Source organism: Falco cherrug, chromosome 17 (genome assembly GCF_023634085.1).
Source record: "Falco cherrug isolate bFalChe1 chromosome 17, bFalChe1.pri, whole genome shotgun sequence".
Classification (NCBI taxonomy): domain Eukaryota; kingdom Metazoa; phylum Chordata; class Aves; order Falconiformes; family Falconidae; genus Falco; species Falco cherrug.
Genome location: NC_073713.1, coordinates 5,631,906 through 5,652,724, shown reverse-complemented (window position 1 = coordinate 5,652,724; position 20,819 = coordinate 5,631,906). Strand labels below are relative to the sequence as shown.

General features: G+C 50.2%; 1 protein-coding gene across 1 annotated transcript; it reads left to right on the top strand.

Moving 5' to 3' along the window:
- The first annotated feature begins 240 nt into the window (after positions 1 to 240).
- On the top strand, positions 241 to 17,414 carry DCPS (decapping enzyme, scavenger). The gene is made up of 6 exons (XM_055695939.1): positions 241 to 440; positions 1,749 to 1,917; positions 9,706 to 9,851; positions 12,557 to 12,670; positions 15,940 to 16,050; positions 16,973 to 17,414. The coding sequence occupies exons 1-6, from the start codon at positions 276 to 278 to the stop codon at positions 17,237 to 17,239; spliced, it is 972 nt and encodes a 323-aa protein (XP_055551914.1). The 5' UTR covers positions 241 to 275; the 3' UTR covers positions 17,240 to 17,414.
- Positions 17,415 to 20,819: the final 3,405 nt, after the last annotated feature.

The following is a 20,819-nucleotide window of genomic DNA, read 5'->3' as shown; positions in this document are numbered from 1 at the left end:
GTGGTGTGTGTGTGTGTTCTTGTTTTGTTTTTTAATCCCCTGGATTGTGTGGTGAGCAGGCCAGGAAGGAGCCCGGGGGCTGAGTGACCCCACATGGCGGGGGGTGATCCCTGACCCGTGGGCCTCGCTGGGGAGGGGGCAGCAGGTTTTAGCCGGGACTGGTGTCGATCGCGACCCCTCCCCGTGGGGCTGGGGGCCGGGGAGCCCCGCCGAGCCGGCAGGGGGCGCTCCCCGCGCAGCGCCGCGCAGGCGCAGTGCGCAGGGGCGCGGGCGCGATGGCGGAGGGCCCGCGGCCGAAGAGGAAGCGGGAGGAGGAGGCGGAGGCCGGGACCGTGCCCCACGACGGGGCCGCCGCCGCCCCGTTCCCGCTGGCGGAGCTGCGCTTGCGGCGCGTGCTGCGGGAGTCGGCGCGGGACAAGGCCGTGTTCCTGCACGGGGAGGTACTGGGCGGGCGGGGGGGCGAGCGGGCCCGCCGCCGTGTCCCCGCGGAGGGGTTACCCCGCCCCGTGGAGGCCCCGCCCCCGCTGCGGAGGCCACGCCCCTCTGGGCCACATGGCGCGGCCCGGTTCGCCGTGGCCGGGGCTTCCCCGGTGTCCTCCGCTCCGCAGGGCTGCGGCCGAGCCCGGCCTTTCCGCAGTCCGCGCGGCGCGGCCCCACGCTCGCGTTTCCAGCCCGGTGCTGCCCAAAGCGGGCTGGGGGCGGTTGCTCCCTGGAAGCCTTATTGCAAGCCTCAGGTTGTGTTTTCTCGTTGGTATACCTGTTGCTTTTATCCCTGCGAGCTCTTTTTTCGTGCTTAGTAGGTAAAGTGGCATTGAATTGCAAGCAAAATGCTAACTCTAGGGCTGTTAATAGGATAGGTTTGTCAATCAGGTGCCATAAAAGGGAAGTTTGTAATAACACTAAGTTTTATGGCCAGGGAGCCTGGCCATGGTGCTGGAACCATGTAGCCACCTTGGCTCCTGTCTCCGAGGTGTGCATCTGAGCAGGCAACGAGGACAGGGCAGTTTCAGGCTGCTGCTTTGCTCTCAGGGCAATGGGTTGATGGTCAGTAGGTGACTGAGCTGGGCACAGACCTGCCTGCTCTACCCTGGGACTGTGGCTGGGTTGGGAGCCCCGGGGGAACCCCTCTGTTCTCCCCAAGAGGTGTTCAGTGAGGCCTCGCCTGGGTCCTGTACTGACAGGAGTGACTTGGGGGTGTGCTCCACACCCTGCACCTACCAAAACCAGCATGCTCAGGCCATACCTGGATGTGGGTTGTGGTTCCTTGGAGCAAAGCAGCAGCGCTTGACCCAAAACAGTCAGGGAGCAAACTTGTGCCATGATACTAACCCCTACACCTGCCTCTGCCTTCTTCCTGACCTCTCTGACTGCCTGGTCAGTGGCCCTGTGGCAACTTGCAGGTGTATCTCAGATGAAATCAGTGATGTGGGTTAGTGGGAACGAAGCTGTGGGTGCTGGGAGCATCTGGAGAGGTGCATGTGAGCTAGGAAGTTTTCCGCATCCTGTCCTCCTGCAAAAAACCCGCTTGTGTTCCCTGATAGGGAGCTTCAGGGCAAACATGCCTTTGTATTTTTGGACAGGTGCTGCCCAGTGGGTGACTGAGCTAGGAGTGGGTTTGTGCATGAAAATGTCGAGGCTGCAAGGTGTCTGCCATGGTCCCTAGGTGGAAGCGATCAGGTTCTGGCCTTGAACTCTCCACCCAGTGTTGGATCTGTGTTTGCCAGTGGCTTTATCTGTTCTTATTCCAGGTGACCAGTCCCTCTGGAGAGGGCACAGATGCTGTAGTCATCCTGGAAAAGACTCCCTTCCAGGAGGAGAAGGTACTGGACCTGCTGAAGAAGCACACAAAGCTGGAGCTGCAGATGCACAATGACATTTACAGCACATACCACCTCTATCCTCCCCCGGAGCTGAGCGGTGAGTGTTTTCAGCCTCGCATGGGGGGGTGTCCTAGGAGGGCTGCTTGCTCCACAGTTCAGCTGTGGACCAGTGGTCATAGCTGGAATGCTGGTCAGAGTGCTCCTGCTAGCTCTGGAGGGTAGGGTGCAGTGAGATAAGCAAATGCTGCTGGGGGACCTGATCACACCACCTTGGTTGTGGCTTGGCTGACAGCAGCCAACCTGGCTGAGGTGGGATCGGTGGGTTGTTGCTGCTCTGGAAGTGATGTATTACTCCTGAGGCTTCGGATCCTGCCTTGTTTCACCCCCTTTTCCCTGCACTTGTTGGACACCTAGCTTGACTGATGAGTAGCAGGCCATTAAATGCCCATAGTGTGATTACTTGTAATCATCTGCCTGTGCCTTGATTTAAAGATGAAGAAGACCTTATGGGTCTGACAGCTTTCCTTGTTGTTTGGGGTTTTTTTTCAGTTAACCTGGTATGATAGACTCTCCCCATATGGCTTATTTAAAAAACAGTCTCTGCAAAGCACACGTCAGCTGCATCTCTTTCCAGGGTGTAATCTCTCTCATGTGCTTTATTTTTGTTGCTTGGTGAGGGCAGACGTCTAGTATATTTGCAGAGGGGATTTAAATGTTGGTAATGCTGAATGCCTGGGGCAGGCGGGCACCTGGCCTCTGCCTTTCAGGCCTCGCCCTGTTGATTTCACGCATCCGTGTGTTGTGAAACCCTATTAATAACAAAGTATGACAAGGTCAGATGGACGGGGTGGATAGCTTCAGTGAAAGACTCATTCTGTGAGATGGATTCTTGTCACTGTGGAAAAGGTGTCCTGCAATTGCAGCGCACTCCAGCCACCGCTGGAAAGCAGGGCTGCTCTTTTGATAGGCTGGGCACTTCAGTTTAATGCTGGTATGTGTTTAAATTCTGGAAGTGCAGTGATTAATTACATGTTGACACTTCCATAAACATAATGGTAGCCAAATGGGTTTAACAAAGTCAAAATTAATCAGAGTGATAGCCTTAAGTAAGAAGTTGTTTCAGACCCAGTTTAAATTTTTGGGATGTTTGATGTGCCTTCCCAAAAATGTTCTTATTTTAACACTGTTTCCGTGGTATAGGAGGAAGCACCGTCTGGCTCTGGGAGCTTGGTAGTTGTGCAGAGCTCCTCTTACGCTGTTGAGGACTCAAAATCAGAGGTTTCAGCATTACAAAGCCACCTTTGTTCAAGGGCAGGAAAACACCACACCACCACAGTTGTTGCAAATGTGCCTTGCGTGGGAAGATGTTAAAGCTGTGCTTTCGTCGGCTGGAAAGACTCCTGCTTGGGTGCCGGCAGTGACTTGCAGCAATTCCCACGAGGTGGCATTGCAAGACTAAAATCCCTTGGGTCTCTGCAGCCGTCCTGGCATGTGACTGCCTCGTAGCCCTTTGCTGTGTAACTCCAGCATTACTCTGAGAGCAAAATTATTTTAAGATCTAGGCCAGGTGCAAATCCCCTTGCAGGGGTGAAAAGGCTGTTAAAGGGTTGTTGGTGTCCATCAGTGCTGTGCCAGGTCCTGCTTTTTCTGAGAGGCTGGAGCAAACCCAGGTGAACCTGGGTCTTCTCACGTCCTGTTTCTTGCCCTTTGTTAAACTAAATCCTTGCACGGGTTGTTTCTCTTCAGTGCTCCCTCTGTGCTGTGACTCTGCCCCGTGGAGCCATGCTGTTCATTTTGTGTATGGCTGGACCAAACCTGTGCTTTGACATGAGTGTGCGGTTCCTCTTGCAGGCTTGAATGGTGAAAAACCTTCTAGCTTCCTTCTGCTGAAGTTTATCTTTCTAATTACTTTTTAAATTGCCTTTAAAATATAGAGTTTTGCAGAAACATTACCCAGTGGTGCATCTTTGCTTCCCACTCCTCTCCTTGGCACTGCTGTGCTTGCTCTGGATGTTGGGCAGCCTCAAGCTGGAGACCAGGAGGAGGCTGCGGACACTGGTGCTGCTCTCCAGGTTCCCTGGCTCTGAGTGGTGAGCAAGGAGACTTCTTCCTTCTAAGCGATTCAGGACCAAATAGCTGTTTTTGCGGGCATGTTGCATGAGCCACTGGTGGGCAGTTGATCTAGAACCAGAGGAAGTGGTTGGGTGTGTCAGAGGGGAAGGAAATTGCTCTTTTGAGCTGAGTCACAGCCCAAGGAGGGAATCAACATGAGAAATGCTGCTCACAAACATAAAACAAAGGAGAAATTTCCTGAAAGGCTGCAGACAATGTCATGGCTTGTGGGAAGTCCCAGGATGTCGAGTGATTGTATAGAGACCCAGTGGGCCCTTGCATGAGGTGCATCTCAGCCTCTTGGTTGCAGGGTTAGAGAGATACAGGGTTTTATCTCCTGATGCTAGCAGGCTTACGTCTGGCTAACAGGATGCAGTGAAAGTGTTTTGCAAAAAAAGGTCTAAGCAGTTCCTCTGAAAAGTCCCAGGTTGTGGTGGTGTGCAGAAGAGGAATTCACCCTGGGGATTTTGCAGTATCTTGGGCAGCTAAGCCCCTCCATGCTCAGCTGCTTTCTTTCTAAATGTAAGATAAATCTCCAGAGTGAGGAAATCATGACCGCAGGTGACTCATGACGTTGAGTGTGTTGATGTGTGAGTAGCTGCCTCCGGGTCCATCTGCTTTTTCAAAGCATGTTCGTTTCTGAATGCTGCCTTTGTGGTCCGAAGTCCCCGAGGGCTCTTCATTCAACTGGAGTGCCTTGATAGCTGAAAGTGGATATGGATATTTTTTTTTCACCCTCTCTCCGCCTCCTCACTTAAGTGAGTTGGATGCTCTTCCCTCCACGGAGTCAAGCTAACACAGGCCCTGTGTGATGAAAGCTTGTTTTGTCTTGGTGGTCCACTGTGAGGCTGGGCCAGTTGCTTTGTTTGCATAGTGAAGGCAGAGAAAGGGAGGCCAAAAGAAGCACATTACCTGAGCAAAGGACTTGCCCTCTGTCCTGTGAAGAGGAACTTCGCTCTGCTGCTGCTTAAAGATGAGATTTTCAGGGCTGGGAGCACACCAGTGTGGGGGTGTGTGAAGACAGTGCCAGTCAGAAAAAGGGCCTCATCTGTGTCTTGCTTGGCTCATCAGTTTCACTGGTCACCTGAAGAGATGTGTCAAGGCTAAAATGGGAAATAACATTTGCAAACCAGCTTAGTAATGGTCAGAGCTTGTCTGAAGGGTGACCCAAACCACCTGAATAAGAAGGAAATCTGTGAGTGAGCTTGTGAGGAGGAGCGGTGTCAGTGTGTGCCCTCTGACTGTAGCTGCTTTGCTGCTGGCCAAGGCAGGCATTTGTATTTAAGGCCAGGTGCTGGATGTTGCCTAGATTTAAGAGGCAGCTTATGCCTAGAGGTGTGAGATACTGGTGGAGGAAGCCCGAACTCTAGGACTCCCCATTGCAGGGAGAGCAAGGGCTGCTTTCATAGCAGGGGAAGGATTTTTTTTTTCTGCTGCCAAAGGCTTGACTGCAAAAGCCAGATGGTTCGTTCAATCAATGCATTCCCTGGTAACATCCAGCTCCTGGTGGTGTTCACACCCGGTCGGTAAGGAGAGCTTGCTGTTTCCAGCAAAAAGCAGCCTCCTCGCCTCCTCCACACCAAAGATGTGCTGGTGTAATTTAAGGGCTCTTATCAGTCCTTTAAGGAGTCTTGTACTCACCGGGCACGGCTCATCCCTGTGTTGCAGGCTGAAGCTTATTAAAAAATGTTTAAAAATGAGCATATCGGGAGGAGCTCCAGCTTCATCCCTCTGACACAGGGTGGAGAAATTGTGGGAGAAATGGGAGAGTGTGGAAAGAAAGTGTTCAGTCATACAGGAAGCAAGACGTATCCCTGCCTTCCTGAGCCCAAAAAGCATCTGGTTTCAGGCAGTGAGGAGCTGAAGAAACTTGCACAAGCTGCACTGGGAAGGCTGGTTTGTCTCCTGGCACTTCCACGCTCCGCCTGCCAGTGGGGCTTGCCCAGCAAAGAAAACTCTTTGCATTTATACTTAAAAAGCTGGAGCTTGAAGCAGTGGGAGCATGTTGGGTGGTTTGGGGCATGGTGGGAGGTATCATCGTGTTTTGTTCTTTTTTTGGGGGAGTTTGGTAACCTGTAAATTTTTTTTTTGCCATGGCTGTTGCAGCTAGAGTCCATGGAGTCCTTGGATGAGAACCAAGGCCAGACAGCCTTGGCAGAAGTCCCCATCAGCATGCTTGGCTTGCCCTGGCATGTGCTGGCCTTGGAGACTGTGAGCTCTTGCAAGCTCTATCCTTTTCTTTTGTGCCTTTATTTCATTCAATGATGAGAGCCCCAGATGTCTGAGGCAAAGCTGTGGTCGTACCTGGTTGGGGGTGGGTTAAAATCAGGTGTTCCCCTGTGACTGCTGTGTAGTTGTGATCATAAAACTAAATGTTAATACAGCAGGAGGTGGTTGTGCCTCATATTTAGTTAGGGCTGCATCAAAAGAGATACCTGATGATGGGAAGACAGTGTAGAGCTGTATGCAGCAGGAGAGAGGTTTGCAGAGGGGGGGAAAAATTTGCATGAGGGCAAATGTGACTTTCTGTGCTGCTTCCTGAACTTGGCACCTTTCTGCACCCCAACGATTGAATTGATTAGGCAGATTATGAGCCAAAGCTTAGCTTCCTACTAGCAAAGGGAGGAAAAAAGCACCCCTGCCCAAAAGTAGAAACTAGTTGTTCCTGCCCTGTCTGCTTCTCTTGGCTCCCTAGTGTGTTTAAATCTACTTAAAACAGCTACAGTGGTCCATTTTAATGGCTGAGTGGGATGGGAGCAGCAAGTGCAAGGCATCTTGGTGGGTCACCCTGGCCTGTCATCACTGTTCACGTAGTTGGAAATTTAATGTGCCAAGCTGGAGGGGGATTTTGGCAAAGCCTGGGGACAGCACAGGGTGAAAGGGGACAGGGCATCGCTAGCGGGCCTGGAGTGCACTTTGCTACATGTATGAGCTCTCTCTACCTCCTTCCCATCTGCAACGTGTAGCTGTCCTGCACCATAGGGAGCATGGGGTAATGTGTTCTGTCCTCTCCTGGTGACAGCTATCTTCAGCCTTTTTTTCTGTAAGTTCCCCAAATTGAACTGGTGTTTTGGTTTTGTTTCTTGTGTTTTGGGTGGGTTTTTTTTCACTCTAGTTTTTAGTAGGAGAGGGGAGAAGTAGTTTTGTTTCTGGTCAGTCCAAGCTTCATTTTCTCCTGGGCAGGGAACAATGGTGTCGTATGTCCCCCCAAACATCCTTTGTAGGGTGAACTGGCCAGTCACTTGTTCTTTACCACTTTGGTACCTCTGCTTCCTGCTCATCCAGGTTCCTTTAATTAAACTTCCTTTTTTATAACCTCCAGTTAACTGATGGTAAGTCCTGACTTCCAGAATAAACCACAGATGTTTCATGGCATCCCTAGGCTGGCATTCAGGAGCACGCCGGCTGATGTGACTCAGACATGAGTGGAGACAACCCCTGGCCCTTCAGTGAGCTTAAAAACCCACATCACATGTCCAGTGGTTCTTCATCTCCATTTCCTGGCCGGGGTAGGTTTCAGCTGCCCCACAGCGTACGTGATACTTTAGTGTACGAGGAGCCTGCCATGAGCAGGGCGACTTTGAAAATGGAGCACGAATGTGGCTGGTCGCCAGCAATGGAAAGATTTTGTGGTGAGCCCTGTCTCGCCATGGATGTTTCTTGTGGCTGAGCCCAGCCTTAGCCAGGACTTTACATCCTGTGTGCGGGCTTCTAACGATAGTCAGGCTCTGAGCACTTATTAGACAGCTTCCCTGGCTATAGTGATTTATGCTAATTAGCATTGCTGGGGTGTTTCAGGGCTGATGAGACCTCTAGAAGGGAAATAATCATTAGTGAACCACAGCTTCTCCCCCCTCTCCTCTTCCAAACATCTGCTGCTAAGCCACAGCTGCACACTAAGGATTTTGCTGATCTCTCACTAGGCTTTAAAAAGTAAAGTGGCTCTCCCCACCATGAGCAGCCAAACTGGGGAGGTGTTGGAGAAGCCATGAAGGGTCCTCTGCAACCCCATCCCAGCCAGTGCATGGCCTGCAGTTATCATCGCCCCAGCGTGGACTGCGTTCTGCTGCAGCCCCTGCTCTTGTTTTGGGATCTAAAATTGAATTGTGGAAGTCTCGCTCCTCAGGCTGGATGTGGTATCTTCTTATTGTTTGCCTTTTTGTTTTCTCCCCAATGCTTTGTTGGTCTTCTTAAGTGAGGAGCAGAGGAACTGTAGCCTTGTCTGTCTTTAGTTGTGTGGGTTTTTGGTTTTTTTTGGTTTTTTTTTTTTGCTATTACATCATCCTGCTAGAAGTGCTAATAGAGTCCTGGAAAACAACCTTGTTTGAACATGTGTATGGTGGGAATCAGACCAGACTGCCCTTGTGGTTTGCATTTTCATATTTCATGTTACCAGCATTTTCCTGTGGATTTCATTAAGCTGGGTTTGGCATGAAATGAAAAGGCAGAGTCTCCCACTAGTGTAGCGCCAACCTTTGAGGAAAAAAACCAAACCAACCACCAAAAAACAAACAAAAAACTAAAAAAAACCCAAAAAAACACCAGCCCCAAAACACCCTAAATCCTGGCTTTAGGAACAGATTTTTGTATTCGGTGTCTGGCTAGCATATATGCATATAGAAAGCATGGAGCAGGTCTGGTACCCTGGTGAGTGTGCAGCCCATGGTTTTTGTGGCTGTGGCAGAGCTTGGGCACGAGCTGCAGTGTTTGCAGTGCCCCAGCCACTTGCTTCTGCCCGATCTGCTCGGGGTTTATCTGGGCCTGCAGGGGTTTTCTCCTTCCTGCATTAAGTTTTATAGCAGCTCTCCATTAGCTGGGAAAGTGGAGGCACTGCTGGTGCCCTTGGAGTTGTGGCAGGCTCTGTATCGCACGTCTAATCTCTGCCAAAGAGGGGGTTTTTCTGAGTGTTTTACTGCTGTGGGTAAGATTTGCTGTTGCCGAGGTCAAAGCTGCCAGCTTGATGAGGTGTGTGATTGCGTCCTGTTTAACGGCACAGGAAAAAATACAGAGCAAAGTTTTAATCTTGAGGTAAACAGAAGCTGTCTTCCTTTTGCAAGAGTAAACAGCTAAATGTTCTTTGTTTGTCGGCTGGTGCAGGGCAATCACTGAGCCCTTTCCCACCAGCTCATTGTGCGCTGTGTTAACCTATACGCCTGTGGTGTTTGCTCTAGATCCATCCCTGTGCCCTTGACCTTTTTGCCTCCTGCACTTGGCGCTCAAGGCCAACATCCTGACGGTTGAGAGCTCTGGGAAGGAGCTGCTCCTTGTGCTGGCCCTGCTGCTTGCAGCTCACGCAACGTCTGGTTTCGTGGCTGGAGAAAGTTGCTGGGTGCTCACTTGCAAACATCCTATGAGCTCTGGACTCAAGTATGGGGAAGAAGAGGCTGCCCTGGGGGTCGTGCTTCTGTCCTGGCTGCACATAAATTCCTTCCTGGGAGCCCCAGCTCTGCCCCTGTGTTGCTGATATGCCTGAAAGAGCAAGTGTGTGTGGAGAAAAAAACCTTTCAGGTGGCGAACTCCTCCACCTGAACTGGAAAGACAGGCCCTGGCTGTGTTGTCAGCTTATCCTTGAGAAAAGCAGCGGCAGCCCGGGAGGTTAAAGCACATGTTTGCTTTCATTGTCTGTTCTCCTCCACCCTGCTATTTTAGTGGTATCTTTTCAAAATGTGTTAGTGTGGCATTTATTGGAAGGGAAAACAGATTTGTCTGGGACTGAAGGAAGTCATGTGGATTTCGTCTGTGATGGTAACTCAGTGCATGTGTTTGTTTCTAGAGATAAAAACCACGGTGGTGTACCCCGCCACAGAGAAACACCTTCAGAAATATCTCCGTCAAGAAGTGCACCTCATCCGTGAAACCTGGGAGGATTATAAGAACATAACACTGCCCTTCATCCAGTCGCAGAGCTTCAGCATCCAGGTATGGTTCCACTGCTTCCTCTCTGCAGAGACTGATGTCTTTGGTCTCCTTCTTAATGCGTGGGCTGTCTGTCTCCTCCGAAGCCCAGGTTGGAGGCAGAAGAGCCTCTGGGAGTGCTCTGCCCCTTTCTCCCTGTTGCCTGTTCCATCAGCATGTTGTCAGCTCTGTGGTACTGTGTCCCCTCACCTGGCTGGGCAGCCTGCTTCTCAAACACGACTGGCTGCAGGCTACTTCTGCTGGTCCTGGGCTGTGGTGCTGCCTGTTTTGCTCAATGCATCCCCTTATCTATCGCGCTTTCTTGACGCTGTCTGACCTTTGGGGTAAGCTCAGCAATGGTAAACAAGAGCTCTCTTTCCCCTAAAACTCCCCTGGTGTCCCCATCCTTCTATCCTCTAGGGCATCTTTCTCCATCTTTGCAGGAAAACATTTGCCTCGGAGATGGACCCAAAGTTGCCTTTCCCAAGGTTTCTGGAGACTTCCTATGCTGGGGCGTTCCTCCTCCTGAGGGTGGCTCCCTGGGCGTTGGTGCTGTTAGCTGGGCTTTTTAGGAGTCTCTTGGGTGTTGTGGAAAAAGGAAAGCACAGATTGCTCTTGGATTCCTGCATCACAACTCATTCCTTGGGCTTTGCCTGTCTTTAACTGGTTTTGATGAGTGGAAGGGAAAATGTGAAGGGTAACGTAAATATCAGGGGACTACAGAGGTGTCTTTGTTTTCCGCTGGAGGATGCAAAGAGCGGATGCTTTCAGTATAATAGTTTTATTGTGGTGCCAGTCACTGGACATGTGTTGTCCTCACTGGGCTTGTGCTGGAAACAGCAAGAGCAGTCAGCTGGTGACCTGCCCATCACATGAGGCAGCATTGGGTTTAAAATTCAGCTCATCTGATCGGGGAACTTATTTAGGGCACTGATAGCTTGGCATTTCTGAAAAGAACAGGCATAAAAAAATAATCCAACACCCCCACCCCCCTCCACACCCCCCAAATTAAAAAAAAAAAACCCAAACAAAAACCCAACAAAAAACCCCAAGGAGCAAACTTTCATTTCCTGCTGAGCTTCATGCCCTGCTTTTCTTCCAGGGTCACAGAGCACAGTGATCTTGTGCCATGCTTTCCAAAATCACTTTGAGAATCTAATCTTCTCTAAAACGTTGCTAGGAAGAAAAGACCAGAAATTTAAGGAAAAAACAGATCAAGGGAGGAGAGATTGGTTTCTCCCTAAGGATATATTCAGGTCGGTTCACAATGAGTCTAAGATTTGATTAGCTTAATTAAACTCTTGACAGAGTTCCCCAAAAAGGCTGTCTTTTTATCTTGAGTGCTGGTCTGCCCAGCATCTGCTGACCCAGCTTGCTCAGCGTGCCTGCAAGACCGGCTGTATCTTGCCTACCCACCAAGGGCAACCAAAACGTTTTATACCTAAACTTGATGGGGAAAATGATGTTTCAAAACATCTTCAGGTTCCAAGCCCTAGCTATTTTCTGCTGCCTTGTTTTATCTCTTGGCGACCTGGCTGGAGACTCCCTTGGCAGTCCAATACTTAAGCTAGAGTGTAAAGTGCATGTTGGAGGTGCAGAGAGGAAGCTTGAGCTCAGGCTGGGAGCCAGGAAAAGCAAAGGTGCGTTTTGACAGCCTTACTTCATCGCTTATCCTTGGTCTTTTTCGTTTTGTGGCTGAAACTTCTCTGGATGGTGCTTTGCTCTGAAGGAGAAGTAGGGGGGGGGATAACCAGAGCAGGGATTATAGGCAGTCTGGAGGCTGAAGCTTTAAGTACGGAAGGGGAGAAGCAGCGAGCTGTGTTCTAAGCGGTCAGGAAACAGAGACGTGCATTGCCCAAGAAAACACAGGCCTTTTGTATTTGCCCAGCTGAGTGCTGGCTGCCAGCAGCTGGAGCTACATCTAGCCTCAGGCTTGCAAGCAATCTGCTCCTTCTTTTTTAAATGGGGAGGGGGGGAAAAACCCACCCAAATCAGCAGAGTTTCCTTCCCAGACCTAGTTGTAAAGGTTTCGGTGCAGCCTGGGAGGTAAAAAAGTGCAAACAGCCCTGTGGTGCTGCAAGAGGCATCTGCTGAGGCCCATGAGAGCTGACTTCCACTGCTGCCCGCCTCGCCAGGGCCTGGGGCGCACGGGGTTGCTTGTGCTGGTGGCTGATCTCTCAGAGTGCCTGTACCTGTAGGTTGTCAGCCAGTGGGAGCACGGAGGAGGGATGCTGGTGCCCCTTGGGGCTTTTAGTGCTTGCAGCAGCTCCACCCGGGTCACCTAAAGCAGCCAGGTGGTCTTGAGGTGTTGCTAGACTGCGCTGGGGAGAATTATCTCTCCGCATCCTCTTAGGGGCAAATGCAACTATTTATACAGTGGGCTAAGCCATCTCTGTTCAATACCTCATCTCCAGCTGTGGCCAGTTCTTGAGAAGAAAACAAAAATCCCCGAATAATTTAGCCGCCTGGCAGTGCAGTGCCACACAATGGGGTTGGGGGTATCTTTTCACTGAAGGGCTCATAACAGCCTGGGTTTTGTTGTTGGGAGTGTTTTATGAGTAATTAACTACAAATGTCACCAGACATGAAATTACTTGGTCGTCTTCAAGTCATTGGGCTTTTTTTACATTGTAGGTGCAGGGAGTGTGCACTAATCAATGAGCTTGGGCTAAATGTGCCTGAGGCGTTGGTTTCTTTGCTGGTTTGTAAACTGTGTATTTCTCTTTCAGTGGGTGTATAATATCCTGGAAAAGAAAGCTGAGGCCGATCGAATCATCCATGAAAACCCAGATCCTTGCAATGGCTTTGTTCTAGTTCCAGATTTTAAGTGGAATCAAACCCAGGTTTGTTTGCTCCTCCTATCTTTGAAGGGATGCTGCTTGTGGGAAGGTAATCCAGAGGAAATGTCCACTTTCATGCTGCTAATAGCACGCTAATGAAAGTTTTAGTAAGGAACTATGTCCTTCCTGTTCACACTGTCATTAAGTGATGATATTGCCAGAGCCTTTTATCATGTGCTAATTGTGGGAACTGCAGAACACAGGCTGTTCTCCCTGCTGCTGGGTGATTTCTTTATTAGGTTTGCTTTCTCTTTCCTGTATTAGCCCAAATGTTGTCATGATATGTTTGAAGCTAAATCCAGCTGTGTATTTGTTCCTGCTGAACTTGTTTGGGTGTTTTGTTTTTTTTTGCAAGCCTCTGCTTTAGGCACAAACTGGGCAGATGTGTTGGCCTTTGGTTGCTGCAATTAACTCTCCTCCACACAGTATTAAACAGATGGTCCTTAGCTTAGGAGCAGCTGCTTAACCCCTCGTAGGAGTGGCCACACATTGAAATGCAGAGTGTTTTAAGCCCAGGCTGTAATCCTAAATTGAGTGGCTTATTTCCTTGGGCTCTGGCTCACTTCTGTGCTGTACATCTGCGGATGTGCCTGGGGAGGTGAAACTCCACACACGCACCCGTTGAAGTTGGCAGAGTGGAGAAAAAAGTCCTGTTTTGTGTTTCTGATCCTCAAAATGCTTCTGCAGATCATAGAGGGGGAAAGTTACTGTATGATTTAAAACTCAGAAATGGGAAATAAAACTCAAAACAAAAAAAAAAGGGCTGCCTGCTTGTGGGCAGCACAATTTTGTGTTTGTGTGCTGGCAGCACCTGTTTCTGGTCTGATGCAGAGTCTCCTGGGGAACTGAATTGGGGAGGACAGGTAGTTTGTGCAGGGAATTCATGGTGGCCAGAGACTACCCTGCAGCATCAGCTACTCCAAAAATCCCTTGTTAAGCTGTGGTGGGGTAACCAAGCTCGAATTTTAGCTGCTTCACTGGGAGGCATGATCTTCATCCTGAAGAAACTTTGCAAAGCAGGTGATACATGGCAAGCTTGCAGCCTTGCTTACACCACTGTGCCTTGTTCAGTGCCCTTTATTTTCAGGGTGGCAATATTTAGAGGTCCTAAAAAGTGCATCACACCACCCCTTTCCTTGCTTTGAGCAAAGCCTCAGTGTAAATTCTTGCTTGCTGCAGCCAAGCTTCACAACTCTCATCAGGATTGGAGATGGATGGGCCAAACCCCTGTGCTTTAGCTTTCTCTGGAGACCTGTTGTATCAGTATCTCACAACTAGCATGGTCAAGGAGCATTTAAATGGTAGGATCTGTCTTTAGGGGAGGTTTCCCTGTGCTGCTGTTGCCTCTTAGTATGCTGAACAGGATCTTCTTGATTTCTTCCCAGCTGCTGTCTGCAACAAGAGAGCCGTCATCCCTGGGGCTATCTGGGATGTTCATGTTGCCTGTCTCTTTCCCAGGCAGGCGAGTCAGCATCCCAGCAAGGACTGTCGACTTCTGCCTTTGAGCCAAGGAATTTCTTCTTGGCTATGGGTGGTGCTGAGCCAAAGCCGATCCCAGCAGCCCCAGGGCTGCCTGTGAGCACTGGTTCCTTTCTGCTGTGTCCCACTGAACAGGCAAGGCTACTAAACTACATCAGGGAAGTGAGACAGAGCTCCCAGCAGGACTCTCCGAGCCTTCCCTTAGAGGTCCCTTCGATGGTGTTGCCTTGTGCTAGCTTAGCACCTTGCCTGCAAATGCTGCTTACACACCTGTAATTTCAGGCTGATGGACAGGAGGAAAACGTCTTTTTTGTGTCAGTCTGCATGCTTGCTGCTGGCCTCAACCTTCTGGGTGCTGCATCAGCTCTGGCTGCCCAACCTTGGTAGTGGTTTGAGTTGGTTTCTTGGGGTTTGGTTTTTTTTAATTATTTTTTTTTTTAAATTTGATGTGTAGCGCTTTTCCCCACTTCTTTGGAGTTGGTTTCAAACCTGCAGGAGCCCTGAGGCGTTGCCTGAAATGGTGCCCAGCATGACATCATACAAGACCTTTTTAGCAACAGGCTTATTTGTTTCAAACAGCAACATGCAGATGTTGTTCTAAGGAGAAGAGATGTTTGCTTTTCCTCCCGCCAGTCAGCCCTGATCCAGAGAGGACAAGCTGATACACTGTTTTTTTTTTCTGGAGCTGTGCACAGGCTGCCTTGGGAATCAAACTGAACCATGAGCATTGCTTTACTAGCTAGGTGCAAATAACAGCTTCGTGTTTTGAGAGCCTCAAGACAGGGTTCTGAGAGCGTCTTTTGGCACAGGCATCTGTTTCCAAATAGCCAGATGGATTTCTCACAGCCCTGAAAAGATCTGCTGGGTCTCAAATATCTAAACCCTTTGCTTTGCAGTGTTTATATTAGAAAGCCGCTAACGGAGTTGAAGGAGACAGGGATTTTTAAGTGTGATGATCCACAACTCTGTCTTGTTAAACATTGAATTTGGTAAGTGCTTCAGGAGATGCCAAAGATCTGATTAAAAGCTGTATGTTGCTGCACTGGGGCCGCCCGGTGACTGATTAGATCTTGAAAATGGTTATTTATAGAACTGGTACAACTGGAAAGTGGCTGGCTGTAAGCACAGTGGAAATACGGGAAACTTTTCACTCAAAAATCTGCAGTTGCAGTTCTGGCTGCTGTGATTCACTGTAAATCCTTGTCTGAGCGTGGAGATAAGCAATTTGCTTGCTCTGCAGAAAAGGTTGTGCTCAGCATGGCATCTGTATGTGGGAGTTGCTGGCAGCAGACCCCGCTGCCTCCTGGGCTCCCCCATGTAGCAGGGTGGGTGCCCGCACCTTTTCTGCCAGCCCCAGTCTGCACTGGGACAACGCTTTTGAGATGCTTGGGGCGGGGGATGCTGTGAATGTGCAAGGGCAACAGTGAGTGCTGTGTTTATGGTAGGAAAGAGTTGATCGATCCATCTGCCTTTAAAGCTGAGAAGATATTTGTGGTCCCTCTGTTCATTGATTGGGGTGAAGCTATCCTTGTCTGGTTCTTCCTGGACAAAACCCCATCTCTCCCGAAATGATGCTTTGAGGTGCAGCGGGTTTGTGGGTGGGCGCATCTTGTACTGGGAGATCTGTACTGGATTCAACCCAGCTTGAGTGTGGGTTAAACATGATGGCAGATAGCCCCTTGTAATACAGCCTGGAAAGCTGTGGTTGGTATGTCGGATCCAAAGTGTTTGTGCCTCCATCTGCTCTCGCTGTGGTCACCTTCGTCACCATCCTCCATCTGCTCTGTCCGCAGCTGGATGACCTTTACCTGATAGCCCTCGTTCGCTGCCGGGAGATCAAGTCTCTTCGGGACCTCACTGCTGAGCATCTCCCGCTGCTGAGGAACATCTTGCAAGAAGGCAAGGTAAGCCCAAGGCTGGTCTGATGCTCACTGCCTGCTTTATGTGGCAGCTGCTTGACCAACCTGCGCACACAGCATCTGTGTGGGGACTGATAACCAAGAGATGACAATGCATCGTTAGCTGGGGCTGCACTGCCCTTTCTAGCATCTCTACTCAGAGACCCTGGTCCATGCTGCTGTCAGCACCTTCCCCTGGGAGATGGGAAAGCCTTGCAGTGTTCGAGGTGTTTTAGGGGTGCTTGGTATTCTTCTGTCAGCGGTGAGCTGCAGGGCTTGAGCCCTGTCCTCCCCGTGTTGGTAACTTTTTTTTTCCCCAGCCCTTAACGGTTTCCAGCGCTGACAAGTTTTTTCCAGCATTGTGATGAGGTGTGCTTGGTAGATGGATGTGTGATAGCTTCTCTTTTCTTTCACTGTGTTAGAAATTTGGAAAGTAATTCCACTGGAGAAAGTGGAGATTAATTAAGAGATTAGTCAGGGGATTGCAGCGCACTGAGCAGTGAACCAAGCCAGTGTGCCAGAGTTCACCGTTGCTGTTTATAGCTTTAATTACACCGGCTGGTAACAGCATCCCTGTAACTTGCCGAGCAAGCCAAAGCGATAAGGGTGGAAAGGAAAATGATACGAGTGGAGAGCACATCGTGTCATGGAGGGAGAAAAGTGGGGCAGCCGGAGGCATCGCTCCATCCCCGTGGAGGCTGAAACAGAGGATGGGGAAGAGCACTGTCATTCCCAGCTTCCCCCTCCCCTTGCTGTGAGGATGGAGGAAACAGAAATCACTCCTGCCTTTCTCCACCTTTTGTGCCTTCCAGGGGTGATCCTTCCCGTCTGCTCCAAGGTCTGTCTGTGCTCTGCCTGCCCCCAGCTGCCCTGTGCCCTTGCTGTGTATCGCTACTCCTGACCTGTGGGGCTTTTTTTTTCTCTTCAGGAGGCCATAACAAAGTGCTTTGGTGTGCCTGGATCCCAGCTGCGAATCTACCTGCATTACCAGCCCTCCTACTATCACCTGCATGTGCATTTCACTGCCCTGGGCTATGATGCCCCAGGCAGCTCTGTTGAGAGAGCCCATCTCCTGGCAGATGTGATTGACAACCTGGTGCTGGACTCTGCGTATTACCAGAAACGGGCTTTGACCTTTGCCCTTCGGGCTGATGAACTTCTCCTCAAGAAATTCCAGGAGGCAGGAAGAGTGTGAGCTGGCAGAGGTGCTTTTATATCTTGTTATTAATAAATGCCCATTTGGGTTTTTTTAAAAAGGTTTTGGTGCTTTTATTTTTTTAACTCTGATTTTGTACAAATTGGGGCTGACAGCCCATTGCTATAGAAACGGTGTCATCTGCTCAAGTCAATTAAAACATTGAGTAACCCCTTTTAGTGTTCTGGTTTTTATCAGGGTCACAGCACTGGACTGGGTGCCTCTGGGATGCAGAGGGGTTTGGGCAGGAAGGTCTGCGTGTCCATCTTCACCCAGAAGTCAACCTCTGCCACCAAGTGTCAGCCCAAACACTGTCGGCAGCAGGAAGGGTCTGAGAAAACCCACCATCCTTACAAGGCTTCACTTATTTCCTATGAAATTACCCCTGGGAGCGGGATTGCAGCTTTTTGGGGCAGGGAGGGGTTTCTTGCTCCAAGTAAATCAAATGACTAACCCGAGTTGTCACCCCTCCTGGCTGGCCAGCTGCTATGGGCTCTGTGAAGGCAAGCAAGACTGTGCATGCTGCTTGATCCTCAGCCCGAGCACCATCACCTCAATCCTGCTAATTAGTCATATATCCAGCTTAAGTGAATTTATTTAAAAGGGCAGCCCCTCCCTGACACAGGCTCCTCAAGGTTTTGCAGGGATTCCTTAGCATGCTTGTTAAATAAAACCCTGTAAAATAAATAACACTGCTCTTCCTTAGGCTAAGGTGGTGGTAGGGCAGTAAATGCCTTCCTGCAGCTGGAGGGTCCTGGCAGAGGAGCCTTCTGAGACCCTGCATGACTTTCCTGCTATTTTGCAGCTCTGCTGAGGTTTTTTTCTTCTGTTTCTAGTGAGATGCCAACGTCTTCCTCACTGCTTGACTCTGTTTAAATGGTCCTCAGGCTGTGACCTGGTGAGAGCCGCCAGTTGTGGTGGGGAAAAACAGATTTCTGTGCACGGAGAGAGGCTTGATCTGCTGACCTAGCCATCGACCCCCCTGCATCTTCTCCACTGGGCACCAGCCTCTGAAAACTTCATGAGTTCTTGCTGCCAAAAAGGGCTCTGGTTTCTGGTCAGCTGGTAACCAGGGATGTAATTGCAGGAATCATCTTGCTGGCTACCCCAGTTATTTATTCCTTTCAACCTACTGGGCTCTAAGTTTTTTTTCTTTTTGCTCATAGAGGGAGGAACAGAATTGTTTGAATGCAAACATGAATTGTTTGCGGGGCTGCTCAGTACACCGGAGTGCTGCCCTGTGATGGAGTGGTCCGGAGCTTGCCTGGATTGTGAGTAATATAATTGGAGATGCCTGGGGCTTGCTTTGGCTCATCCAATTAATAAATATTCAGGTCAGGCAGTTTCCTGGTACCTTTTAGCAGCAGGGAGAGGCAGGGCATCTGAATGCAGCTATGTTTTCTTACTGCTCTGCAAAAATGCAGAATGTGGTAAGAAATTTGGGGTAATCCGCTAGGGGAGTCTCTCCCTCTTGTTTCAGATCTACCGGTCTCCTGAGCTGAGCACATCTGGGGCCAGAGTTGATTTAGGGCCTGGGGAGCTGCTGCAGAAGTGGATCTGGAGATGATCATAGAATCATTTAGGTTGGAAAAGAACTTTGAGGTCATCAAGTCTGACTGTTACCCTAGGGCTGCCAAGTCTATCACTAAACCATGTCCCTAAGTACTTTATCTATGTGTTTTTTAAAACACCTCCAGGGGTGGTGATTCTACCACCTCCCTGGGCAGCCTCTTCCAATACTTTGATACTCTTCCAGTGAAAAACATTTTCTTAATATCCAATCTAAACCTCTTGTCCTGTCACTTCTTATCTGGGAGAAGAGATTGACCCCACTCTGCCTCCAGCCTTCTTTCAGGTAGTTGTATCAGAGTGAGAAGGTTCCCCCTGAGTGTCCTCTTCTCCAGACAAGACACCCCCAGTTCCCTCAGCAACTCCTCATAAGACGACTTGTGCTCCAGACCCTTCCCCAGCTCTGTTGCCCGTCTCTGGACACGCTCCAGCACCTCTACATCCCTCTTGTAGTGAGGGGCCCAAACCTGAACACAGGATTTGAGGTGCAGGGGGATGGTCACTGCCCTGGTCCTGCTGGCCACACCATTTCAGACACAAGCCAGGATGCTGTTGGCCACCTGGGCATGTTGCTGGTTCATGTTCAGCTGGCCATCAGCTAGCACCCCCAGGTCCTTTCCCACCAGGCATCTTTCCAGCCTGTAGTGCTGCCTGGGGCTGGTGTGACCCACGGGCAGGACCCGGCACTCAGCCTTGGTGAACCTCATACAGTGGCCTCAGCCCATCGGTCCAGCCTGCTCCTCAGCAGATCAACACTCCCCCCCCCACCCCCCAGCTTGGTGTCATCTGCAAACTGACTGCAGGTGCACTCGATCCCCTGCTCCGGATCACTGATAAAGATGTGGAACAGAACTGGCCCAGTACCGATCCTTGGGGAACACCGCTTGTGACCAGGCAACTCCATTCACCACCATCGGCGTGGCTGGCTACCTGCATCCCGAGGTTTGAAGTTGCTGGGAGAAAAGGATGGATTTTTTTATATTTTTTTTTTTTTTTATACTGGAGCATTCTCTGTGCCAAGATGGAGCTTGGTCTCCCTGGGTGAGGGAACATCACAGTTTTATGTACCCACCTAGGCCAGCCCAGGAATGGAGATGGTTAAACAACAGATGGGACCATCCTATCACTCAGGAAGCTTCCCTGTTCTTCAGGTGTTAAAAAAACCCCAACCCGTCTTGAAAATAGACTTTTTGAGGGCTGTGACAGATGACCAAGCAGCACATCTTCTGCAGACCATCTGTCTGTTCCCGCTGGAGAAGTTGTTTCTCCTGGGAGACTTGAAAGCGCTGCCTGGCCATCACCCATCTCCTTTGGGAGCCGGGGGGATACACGGAGCCCAGGATGGGGGCTGTCCCTGCCTGTCCCAAGAGAAGAAGTCCAGGGGCTGCGTTTTGATGGATCTATGGCTGGAGGCTTCAAAGGATTTATTGAGGTCCTTGGCTTCGCCAAGCCAGACAGCGTTTCCAGGCTGTGGGGTGAGGAAGGGTGAGCCCGAGGTGGTCGGCAGGACAAAGCCGGCTTGTGCTGGCCATGAATCACCCCTTTCTTGTTCCTCTCGAGCAGATGCTGCGAGCCTGGCCGAGGGCATCCCCCTCTTCCTTTTATTAATAGATTGTGCTCGCCTGGCTCCTGCTTCATCCTCATGACCCTTTCAGGAGCGTTTTGGCCGCGGCATAATGGTGTGAGGCCATCCTGGGATGGTAATACCTCTGCCTGCGCACCTGTGGGGCAGGCACATGGTCCTGCTCCTCACTGCTGCAGCTGGGGTGTTTTCTAAACCATTTTCTTGATGCGATTTTCAAATAGCTCTGGACTGGGTGATGGCAGAGCTCATTACAAATTCACTTCTCAAACAGCCAGGATTTCCCCCCCCCCCCCCTTTTCTTCTCCAAATTACTCGGCGCTCATCATGCTGAATTAATCTAACTGGCAATTTATCCTTTGTAAATTAAATATTAGGGCAGGGTGTAGTCATTAGCAATGACTAACTACCCAGCGAAAGCTCGTGGCA

Coding starts and splice junctions, on each gene's coding strand:
- DCPS (XM_055695939.1), top strand. CDS start 276: ATGGCGGAGGGCCCGCGGCCGAAGAGGAAGCGGGAGGAGGAGGCGGAG. Junction 441..1,748: donor CCGTGTTCCTGCACGGGGAG/GTACTGGGCGGG, acceptor TTCTTATTCCAG/GTGACCAGTCCCTCTGGAGA. Junction 16,051..16,972: donor ACATCTTGCAAGAAGGCAAG/GTAAGCCCAAGG, acceptor TTTTCTCTTCAG/GAGGCCATAACAAAGTGCTT.